General features: G+C 34.5%; 1 protein-coding gene across 13 annotated transcripts in view; it reads right to left on the bottom strand.

Annotated features, from left to right (window-relative positions):
• Positions 1-1,379: 1,379 nt before the first annotated feature.
• Positions 1,380-12,063, bottom strand: part of RBM39 (RNA binding motif protein 39) — a 30,634-nt gene continuing 19,950 nt past the window's right edge. For 9 of the 13 annotated variants that reach the window (XM_027078418.1, XM_027078422.1, XM_027078419.1 and 6 more), the window contains 7 exons: positions 10,077-10,281; positions 9,458-9,535; positions 5,690-5,740; positions 3,542-3,623; positions 2,950-3,055; positions 2,433-2,511; positions 1,380-2,344 (listed from right to left, as the gene is read on the bottom strand). In XM_027078418.1, coding sequence (XP_026934219.1) covers positions 2,244-2,344; positions 2,433-2,511; positions 2,950-3,055; positions 3,542-3,623; positions 5,690-5,740; positions 9,458-9,535; positions 10,077-10,281 — 702 coding nt within the window. In that variant the 3' untranslated portion in view covers positions 1,380-2,243. The remainder of the gene's footprint in view (positions 2,345-2,432; positions 2,512-2,949; positions 3,056-3,541; positions 3,624-5,689; positions 5,741-9,457; positions 9,536-10,076; positions 10,282-12,063) is intronic. The other 4 variants (XM_027078420.1, XM_027078424.1, XM_027078421.1 and 1 more) reach the window with 1 other exon arrangement.

Raw genomic sequence — 12,063 nt, 5'->3', positions numbered from 1 at the left:
TGCAATCAAGGACACTCCCAGAAATTACAGCACCTAAAAAATTCACAACCAAATTGGATGTTGTCTCAGGAATTGATTAAAGGATCTCACTCCGAATAGCCATTTGAGCTATCTTCTATTTGACTGAACTCTTTTAACAAATTTGCTTTGAACATCATTTACAACCCAAATTTCTTTTAGCTAGCTTTGGCTATGTTGGGTCTCCGTTGCTGTGCACGGGCTTTCTCTAGTTGCGGTGAGCAAGGGCTACTCTTGCACGGGTTTCTCATTGTCGTATCTTCTCTGGTGGGGCACAGGCTTCAGTAGTTGTGGCGCAGTGGTTTAGTTGCTCTGCAGCATGTGGGATCTTCCTGGACCAGGGCTCGAACCTGTGTCCCCTGCATATTGGCAAGCGGATTCGTAACCATTGCGCCACCAGGGAAGCCCTACAACCCAAATTTCATTCTTTGGTGGTGGGCAAATTTTTGCCACGTCTTAACAGATGAGATTAAATAACATCTGAAGGCACCTTTGCTGGCCCAGTTCCCTAGAAAGGAATGACAGAACAAACCTGATAGTAACTTGATCCAAGAATACATTTTTAATTACTAGGAGATAATCTGGAAAGAAAAAAGTTGGCATTATGTATGTCTCTGCCACCCAATAACACTGCTGCTTGGTGTTCAAAAATAAAGTTGAATCTTGAAATTTTTCTTCAGGTTAAATAACTGAAGCAAGTAAGGGAATTACAAACATCCCTCAAAAGGGTTGGTAGAAAACTGTGATGCCTCTAAATTCAAACTGAGTTATCTTGATATCTGAATAAACCTGTAATACTTATGATTCAGCCCTAACAAATCAATACAGTAGTAACAGAAATTCAGGCAGGTGAGGAAATCAGTATTGGAAGGAGCAATTAGCAGCAACATCCCCTACTCAAAAGATTCAACCTAGACACAAAAACTTGAAGCAGAGTTCAGAGTACAAATCATGAAGGGTTGCTGCCCAAGTAAAGTTAAAGCTCAAAAATGCAGTTAAATCAATTTGGGAAACCAGTTTGAACTTATACCATTTTCTCCAGTATTTGCTTTTAAATAACAAGGCATTTTTTTCCCCCACAAATACGTCCAGAAAACGTAGGAGAGACTTAAGGATGCCCAGGTTTGAGGCCTGGTCAAATCAGTTTGGTTTTCTTTTGGTAAGTTCCTCAGTTTTGATATAATACCCTAAATAAGTAGTACGGTAGTAAGACTGATACAGAGGAATGTAGAGGGACAACTTGAGGGCAACAGTTTCACTAAGAATTTTCCCAAAGAGGCAACTAAAAAGTCAAAGAAACTAATATTCTATTTCCAAGTTTCTGTGACTTTAAAACATTTCAAAAATGAAGATTTCTTGTGGCCTTTTTAAGAGAATTTTATTTGAGTGGTTCTTACAAAGATTGTTGCAATATGAAAGTCATTTGTTTGATAGAAATATCAAGCTGTCTTGTCAAACACACTGAAGTAACCCAAAAATATATTTCAGAGCTCACAGAGCTTAAAAAGAGCAAAGATTATATGCAACCAGACAAAACCTATTTCTGCATTTCCTATTTCTTGCTCAGACTGCTTTGCTTACCAGACTGTCACTAAACATCTTGAGGAAATGCAGGGATCATTTTGTTTGGAATCTTAGACACACCCGAACACATAATATTTACAAAGAAACTTTTACAGATACATTAATTGAAAAGATACCATCCAGAAATGTAATTTTGAAATCTCCTTTTCTTGCCAGTTGATCAGAATGCAAGATGAGATGTTAATCAAACAGCCCTTTTAGCTGTCTTGAATTTCCATAAACTATGTATTCCAGAAACCTCTGCTAAACCATTAACCAAATATCAACATTAGTGAAATGTAACTGCTGTGTAAAAAGTTAGGCTTCTGAAACATTAAAAACATCATTACATCCCTGTCTGCCTTTTTATGTTAAGCACATTTGTTCCCCTAGAGCTATTCCTATAGATCCTTAATGTAATTTTCTACATGTACATTTAAAAGGCAGAACAAGAGAACAGCTTTGTATACAGTGGGATTTGCTAGTTAGGGAGAATGAGCACACTGCATTCCTGTTAACATTTTTATTTTTTCAAGGTAACAGGAACTGTATACAAATGACAGCAGACCCTTGCCTCTTTATTTTTATCTAAATAAAAGATAACTCAAGATGAATTCTCAAGAAAGAAAAAAAGCTATGTACATAAGGGACTATATTTTCCTTCATCGTCTACTTGGAACCAGTAGTTGTGTTGCTGTCATGGAATCAGGAAAGAGGTTGTGGTAAGTTGGAAGAGGTACATACGCTGCTGTTATCATTTTACCTGTTGAAAGAAACACATATGGTCGTTTAGCTTCTTCACTTAGATTAGACCATTAAAAACAATCACTCAGAAAAAAGGTCAAACTCACCAGCAAACCACCTGCCATGCAATGCATTGACAGCAGCAATGGCTGCAGCAATTGATGGGCACTTCACATACACATTGCCCTAAAATACAACAAAAAAGGTTAAAGGTGTGATATACAACATGGATTCCAATAGGTTTATTCAAGTTACCTATAGAAAAAAACTGCTCTATAACTTTTCCACTAGCTAATATATATAACCTAGAAATTCACTGAAAATACTTCATCATCCCCAAAACTGGCCTTGTTACTATCTTCTATGATGTGAAAGCTGCTGAAGAATGAAATCAAGGTGCCAGAATTTCATGGCAACCTTTGAACACTAACCAGCAACAATAATGCTACATGATGACCTGAACTATTTTAAAAGTGTCTTTATTTCGTAGGGGGTGTATTTAGTCAGTATGCTAAAGCTTCTCTCAGGAGAAAACAAAAAACCCCAACACGCTCTAAGGAAAAACAGTGATCATAATATGCCCCAAGTGTGTGAAAATTAAGACACAAGAAAGTAACAAAATACCTGAGCTGAATTTTTGTCAACATAAATATGAATAACTCCTCCATGTTTATTACATTCTTCAATCACATCATCTTTAATCTCTGTATCCCATCCAACTTCTTCTTCTCTGTAACAAAGTATTAAATCTATGAGACACTACTCAAACTTATAAAATGATACACATATATTCCAATCTGTCTAAAAAATCTTAAGTGTGTTATTTTAAAAATCATTTGCTTAACATTTAAGTGGTTAATTGACATCTTTCAAAGATACTTATACCAAGTTTATCACCATTTCATAGGACTAAGAAAAGTATATTTGTATACTGGTGATACAAATAAATACTGATACAAACTTCACAGAAAACTACTAGATATAAATGGAAAACATAAAATCTACAAAGTTTTCAAATGAATTCCAATCTTACAAACACATTCAAGGGAAATAATTCATAATGTGCAGAAAAATAATTATACTAAAAGGATCAAAATTGTGGCAGTGTTTGAACTATGAAATATGTTGAAAACATGCTAAATGTTAACTTAGACAAGTTAAACATTAAAGATTTCACAGCATACCCTTTTGAACTTGACCAAAGTATATTACTTACGTTTGAGGGTTAAACATGTTAGAGAGTTGGAAACACTGTGTTGCAAGAGGTTGAACAGAGGCAGCTGCAGCTAATGCTGAAGCTAAAAAAAAAAAGAGAAAGGGAGAAATCAGTTTCATGGAAAATGCATCAGAATATCCCTATGAATAAAACAAAGCCCAATATAACCACTGGACCCACAGGGTGAAACTAGGGTAGTCAGTCACTTCACTAATTCACCATATTCAATAATGCTATCAAACATCAGTGTATATAACAATACCCCATTTTAGCTGCCAGAAAGCTAAGGCAACTTAGTATTTGAGACAGCTGATCCTAAGTTGGGACTTTTGTTTTTAGAAGGGAAGTTAAACCTTAAATGTAGTGAAAATTCATTCAATTAGACAAATATCAATAATACAAACAAGAAAATAAAAACAAGACTGATTTCGTAGGACTGCTGGAGTTAATACCCTGAGAAGCAGGGGATGATGCAAATACAATATTAAAATGCCAACTAAATCTATACCATGTTTTATTTCTTATGTTTCTGCCTATGAATATATAGTTACATATTTTCTTTTAAATATATAAACATTATAAAAGGATGAAGTTTTAAAAATAATATACATAAAACCATCCAAGTATTTAAGATTTAACATCTTAGGACTGTAAAACCTACAACATCAAATTAATATTTTTTAAATGATTAGGTCTGTTCTAGCAGGAGAAAACACTAAAAAGAGTAATATGTATCTATAATAGTCATTGTTAAAAATAAAAAACTACTGGACACTAATACTTAGGAGCAAATTTAAACCAATGTTGGTTTTAAGTTTGAAGTGCATTTTCCAAGACAGTTGCTCCATTGCTTTTATGTGACTTAGAAAACATTACCAGTAGCTGTTACAGAACTCACCGTAATCATAATATTTGACCAAATTTCATTCCAATACATAACAATAATAAACAAAGCTATGGATAAAACAGTGCATTAGAAATTATGGTAATTAAAATGAACAATAACCTGAGTAAGTATAAGAAACATTCCACTGAATAAAAACTAGGGCTGTGCATGAAATACATCATAAAAAAGATAGTTTCTGATAGAGTAACAAGTACTTTTTGCTTCTTTATAGTTTACTTCAATAAACAAGTATTTGTCTTTCATAAAACTTTGTATGAAAATAAAAATGCTAAGATAACTAACGTCAAATTCTACTGAAGAAAGTTAAAGATGCAAGTGTGCTTATATTACAATAAAAAAATGAAGCCCACTGTGTACCTTTATCATAAACAAATGGAATGAAGTATGCTTGGAAAAAACACTAGAAGGTCACTGTATGCTATGAATACTGAAAAATATTAGAAAATATATCATGGAAATATTCCAGCTCAACCTAGATGAATGCAGAACACAATGAATTCAGCATAGAAATATAACTAAGAGGAAAATCCACCAGTTCTACTTTTAAAAATCTGTTAGGAAAAAAAAAAGATTGAGTACAATTGTCTCTTTTGCTGAAAAAATTAAGATACACATTTAATTCCTGACTATCAAGGAACAAGAAAAGACCTTTTTCATACAGAATCATTTACCTAAACGACTTTAAGTATATCCTATAAGATACCAAATTACTGCAACAAAATGCTATATTAAGTGGCAGAGATTTACTTGATAATTGAAAACTAAGAAAATAGCCTATTTTATAAATTGTTTCACAATCTCTGAAATCTGCATGCAATTTAGTTCTGGATAATCTCATTGCTTGGTACTGCTTACACAAATCACTGGAGTTAGTTTTTCCTAACCTTATATTAAGTTCACAGACTCCATGTTCTAAAAGATTTGTCTACCAAAATGACAAGTTTCATTTTCTGACATCTATATAAAATGTACAATCAGAACACAAAGATAGGCATACAAAGTTGAAAATAATTCTAAGCAAGCTATAGCAAAAAAAGCATGGACATTTATCATCTTTATTCATGTAATTGTAATGACTTGGATTAGGCCTTCTGGCTTACTGTTAATGACACTGTATGTCATTCTGACAAAACTGGGCCCAAAATACAAACTACAGTAATAATTATGATAAAATATATATACACAACTATGTCCTGCTACATTAACATCCACTTCAAAAACAAATAAAAAACTCAACTCACCTTCAGTCTGTTGGGAAAGTCTTGTTTGCAAATCTATAACAAAAGAGAATTCTACAGCTCAGTGCAGGAACAATGAAGAGCCTCAACTAACAGGGTAAATGTCAGGAAAGCATTAATAAAAGAGGACTATGGTAGCAGGGTTTATCAAAATGAACTTATAGTAAAACCTGGCAGCCAAACCTCCTTCCCCATTCCTCATTGACAAGGCTGTGGGGCCTTTTTCTTTCCTCCTATCCTAGGAAACTTATGCCTCTCTATTCCTATTCCTAGAACTCTTCCACATCTCAAAGGCATTCCACTATACTACTCTTCACATGGGAATAATGGGAAATGGGGAAAGGGAAGCACACCGGTCAGAAAAATGCATGAAAACCCTGATCTTGAGAATTCAATTCCAAGTACTTGGGATATTCAACTATTTATTGTTCTATCAGTGTCAGTAAGCATTTTAAACTTTAGAAGTTTATGGTGAAAGAGTAAATACTGCAACAGTACACGTCAAACACTTTCAATAATCTACCGATTAAGTAGTGAAAAACCCCATTCTAACCATATGTATATATTATTTAAGTTCTTTTAAGTTGTCATGTCCAGCCCAGAAGGTGGTAGTTTTATTAGGTCTGATTTCCTGGCCTATTCTGGAAATTTAATGAGGCAGGAATGAAATCTCATCAGATTTACTATATGTAGTACAAGAAAAATCTAACCATCTAGTCTGTATTAAAAATAAACAGAATGGTGATTTCTACCAATATATTTTCTCATATAATCATTAAAATTCTACATGAGAAGGCCAATTAAGAGAAAGCTGCCATCAAGTGAAAGCAGCAGCAAGTGTGAAACGTGAAGAAAATGTCACAGTATCCAAAGGTATCTTGCAGTTTAAAAGTTATAGATATATATACAACATAGAAATTGTTTGAATTCAGTAACCTAATTTTCAGTAACACGTGATTCAACTGCAATACTTTATTACCATTTGGGCTTCTTGTTGCGTATAGAAAATGATCATAAAACATAGGCAAAAATGAAAAGGGATCTGCAGCCCAAGTCACATGGGGATGTAAGAATACCTGGGTCCTAGGTGCTCAAAACTGGCATCCCAGGGAGCTGAAGAAATGTAACTGGTGTATACTGAAGGAACTTGAAGATATGACCATAGGAACATTGTCAATAAACTTTAAATTATAAAGCAATTTGTCTTTTTTTCCCTAAAATGGGAAAAAATGTATAGGTATCAGAAATCCATGCTATATTAAGTGTATATAAATCAAAATTTCAAAAATGGTTCTTCAGGTCATTTGTAACAAGTTAGGAAACAAAGCATGGGTTTCATACAGATAAGAACTAACTTATCTTAGAAAAGACCCGTTAAACTTCCAGAATAAAGACATGTGGATATAGTGATAGGCCACTCTTGGTTTCAAAAAACAACTTTTAAGAACTTCGGCAACAAGGGCCTCAAATATTGACATCAACACCAGTGATTCATCTTATTTTAACAAGGAATGTGTAAGGTTTTAACGACAGAAGAAAAATACCCAGTTATGTAAATATTTACCTTAAAATAGAGTGCTGATTAGTAATTCAGTAGTAATAGCAATTTACTGGAAGTTTTAAGAAAACAGTACGAAACTTTAAAATCATCTATCAACACTAAAAAGGGGGAATATAACAAATAATTAACTAAATGGCTATTTTAAGCAATCCATGGACATTTAGAATTTTCAGCCTTAATATAAACTACCCAGTTAAGTGTGCCCAGGGAAGTACAGTCATTCTTCATTCATCGTAAGAGAAATAATGGCTTAGGGAAGTAATAATGTCTAACACTGAAAAACTATAGGCGAAGATATTGTTTACAAACCAAATCAACACATTTGATACAGCAGCCAGGATATAACAGAAGATTGTTTAGAAATGAATCATATGTATTTGTATTAAATCCCTAAAGGCACCAGCCTCTAGTGAAATATCTAGAATATGGTAAACACTCTAGCATTTTTCTAAATTATTGAAAAAATGACCTGAACAATGGGAAGCAACACACGGATACAGTTTTCAGGTAAAATAGTTAACTGTCAAACCAGAGACTAGGATATATTTCTGAAGTGATGGGTTTCCTTTAGTATCTTCAATTACAGTACGTGACATTCTATGACTACGTGTTCACTGCAAAGAAATTAAATGTCTAATACTTGTTTAAATCAAAACAATAATTTATTCATAAATACAGAAATGCATTAATAGTTATAACTCTCCTTCTCATATGAATACACTAACATGATTGTCAGTAATTTTAAAGAACTACCTATCAGATTTCAAAATATATCGGTTTGAAAGGAAGCACAAGACCCTAAAGTACTCACAAACTTTCGAATAGTCACTAAAAAAAGGAAAACACAGAAGTGCCCCCTATAAAGAATGCAGATGCAGAAACGATCCTCTCTATTAATGGCTTTTCAATTGAAAAGGAAATCATGAAGCAACCACACAGAACTTTTTATATATTCAGATGCAGTACCATGATCTTATATTGCCATACTTTCTTGGGTTAGTGTTTCTTGTCATCTAAAGTACAAACTACAAACGGTTCTTCTCAGATATTCTAAAAGCAAGACTTCAACATCTCAAAATTTAATACTATCCTAGCTCATAGATTTGGGTTAATTTCAAGTACCTGAGCCACAAAAGAGAAGAAAACAATGTGATTCATAAACTAAACCCATTGTTACATAATCGTAAGAAACTATCAATTCTCTCCCTCTTTTCCTCACCTCTCCAGGCACTTCATTCTATAACTCAAAATCTCAAATTACAGTTGACCTTTGAACAACTTGGGGATTAGGGACACCAACCATCTGAGCAGTTGAAAACCCATATGTAACTTATAGTAGACCCTCTATATCCTTAGTCCTTCCAAATTCATGGATTTAACCATGTGGTATTTACAACTGAAAAAAATCCATGTGTAAGTAAAACCCTTGCAGTTCAAACGCATGTTGTTCAAGGATCAACTGTAGTATGTTCTAATTAGGAAAGCAGTATTCTCTGCACTCTTAACACTGTAATTATTTTAAATAAAGCTTGATTCAAAGGCCTCTGGTAGCTTTCCAAACAAAAACATTACAGAAACTATTTTTCCTTTGAAACAATATAAACTTTTTGGTCTTCAATACAAGTGACAGATTTAAAGAGACTTAACAACTTACAGGGACTTCCCTGGTGGTCCAATGATAAAAGAATCCGCCTTATAGTGCAGGGGACACGGGTAAGATCCCTAGTCAGGGAACTAAGATCCCACATGCCACGTGGCAACTAAGCCCACGCGCCTCAACTACTGAGCTCGCATGCTGCAAGCTACAGAGCCCACACACCCTGACACCTGCACACCACAACTAGAGAGAAAACCCGCATGCCACAACTAGAGAGGAGCCCACGTGCTGCAACAAAAGATCCCGTATGTCGCAACTAAGACCTGATGCAGCCAAAAAAATCAATCAATCAATCAATCAAAACAAACCCAAAATACAACAGCAATTTCAACTAAAAATTGGTATGCAGGGTTCAAAAATACCCTGACAGTTTATTATGAGTGGATAATTATGTCCTGTATCACCACTTCCTTACATGAACTCTTGAAATCTGTAAGTTAAAAGTACTTGATGAATTGAATTCTCAGTAAGTCCTTTTAAATGCAAAAATTTGGCAAATTTTCGAATTAGGTGAAAAAACAATGATTTCAAATAGAAAAGATTCAATTCCTACCTGCCACAGCACCAAATGCCAGAGAGCCACTCATTTGCAAAGCCTGCTGTGCTGCTGGTGGGATCTGCAAGCCTGTACCTGTAAAAGAATAGGTCTTAACGTCCCTGCTTTAAGAGTGGGAAAATCCTAGTTTTCTGGTTGCTTAATACGGAAGTCACTTCATTAAAACAAATTACAGTGGTCTTTGGTAGCAGGGCAGGTGAGATTTCCCAGGATCTCCTCGGGTATCAAAATCCACAAATGCTCAAGTCCCTCATATAAAGTGGCGTGATACAGTCTGCCCTCCGTACTCAGATGCAGAACTCACAGATATGGGAGGCCAACTGTACAGGCAGGACATAGTATTAAGCACTGCAAATAAATTTATTCTGAAGTATGAGGATATAATAGAAAGCAAAAGAAATCCTGTAACATATGCTGTGGTACTCAAAAAGCACCATCATAAAGTAGATTCCATTATAATTAAGGCAATGAATTTCACCTATGAAACCACATGTGCCGCCCAAGGATAACAGTCAACACCAAAATAAGAAAAAATAATTTTCCATTTATTTGTCTGCATGGTTACCTTTCTCATTACGGTATCAACAAATCATTCACAACACTAGGATAAACTTACCCTCTGCGAGTCTAGCCATTAACTGGAGACGACCAGTTGTTCCCAAGTCAATTCCGGTCCTTTCCAGTTCATCACTGTCCAAAAATGAGCTAGCACTGGAAGCATCAGTACGTTCAGTAACATGACCAACTTTCATCGGCCTTCCTGCTAGCTCAAATCCATTAAGTTGTTCCAAAGCTTTCTTGGCACATTCTGAATCAGAAAACTATACAATTGAGAGGGGGATAAAAAGTCCAGCAATTATTTACATATGCAAGGTAAAGAAACCCTTACTTATTAAAGCTAGTATATTCAATAATTACATCTGCAAGGATGATAAAGTAACAAGTTCAAGCTATAAGTAATATAACCTAAATTATCAGACCACCAACGTTTACGCATATTAGATTTATTAATGTGGTGGTTTAAAGGGCAAGACATTATCAAGTAATGACACCTGTCTTTGGGAATAAAGAATCTCAGTAACAAAATGTGAAAACAAAATGTGATGTTTTTCAAACATCAAAACCCTTTTTAATATGCTGGAATAAATTAAAATGTTGCTTCTTTTCTCTCTTAAAAGTACACTATTCAGGAAAATTAAAAGTTCAACTCGGGCTTCCCTCGTGGTCCAGTGGTTAAGACTCTGCACTTCCACTGCAGGGGCATGGGTTCCATCCCTGGTCAGGGAACTAAGATCCCACATACCACAATGCAGTCAAAATAAATAAATAAAAAAGAAAAAGAAAAAAAGTTCAACTCAGGTTTTTAATACAAAACTTAATTTTTAATACAAAATTCTGAGTCATTGTTTTATTGCCAGTTAAGTATTAGTCTTAATTTCAGGATGCAGACACAATAAAACTTTAATTCACACAATCTGGTTTTAATATAATGGAAGAACGGGCTATATTCTAATTCCACAGCTTCATCTTTCATCAGAATGTTGAATTGTTTAAAAATAATTTTTTTCCATTATTGAGATGGGAACAATTACAGATAGTAGTTACAAAATATAAAAACATTTACACACACAACAGAACCATGTAGATTTACATGATCTTGCTTTAAAAAATATATTTCTTTATTTATTTGACTGCACCAAGCCTTAGTTGTGGTAGGCGGGATCTTCGTTGCCACATGCAGGAGCTTCGTTGTAGTATGCGCACTCTTAGTTGTGGCATGTGGGCTCTAGTTCCCTGACCAGGGATCAAACCCTGGGGCCCCTGCATTGGGAGCTCGGAGTCTTAGCCACTGGACCACCAGGAAAGTCCCTACATAATCTAGCTTTGCATACAAATCAGTAAATCATAGGAAATAGTTCATACTTGATTTATGTTAAAAAATTAAAATGCTCTGCAAAATGTCTTCATTGTTTACATGACGTTTAGTAGTGTTCTAGTGAAAATATGGCCAGTGAGCAAATATTCAAGCACTAAATCTAGAACATAGAACACTAAATACTTTAGACAGTAGGAGAAAATATTTGTAAGTTGCATGTAAAATCCCTTGAACACCTTTTTTTGGGGGGAAGGGGAGATCATGCTAATGTTACTAGTAACAAATTAGCATGTTGGTGTTTTATAACTTTTTTCTTTTCACCAACACACACTGAGGTAGATAAAATCCCACTGAACGGTGGAACGTATTATCACTACAGAATAGGTTTCAATTTTATCTAAATTTGGTTATAAGACACAATTGTAATTTCTTGATAAAATCTGGGATCTCTATATTTTTAAAATTTTTTTGTGTATAATGGCAGCAATGGTGACAACTATCTGTATTTTAAACTAAAAATGTGTTTCCAGCACTTTCCAAGGTTAAAAAATAATTTGAAAAACTGTTCTCATGTAACTGGATTGCATCATGAACATTAATATTTACTTTTAAAAGGGCACCTCCATTCACAATTATTCACAATTATTCCAAGCTGCCACTTCATACCCTATTCAGGCACTGGGCTTCAACGGTCAGCTACAAACACTTTTAATAAGGCAATCCTGGT

Source organism: Aethalodelphis obliquidens, unplaced genomic scaffold, assembly GCF_003676395.1.
Source record: "Aethalodelphis obliquidens isolate GAN/ISIS:26980383/991018 unplaced genomic scaffold, ASM367639v1 scaffold42, whole genome shotgun sequence".
Lineage (NCBI taxonomy): Eukaryota > Metazoa > Chordata > Mammalia > Artiodactyla > Delphinidae > Aethalodelphis > Aethalodelphis obliquidens.
This window is presented reverse-complemented; position numbering and strand designations above follow the sequence as displayed.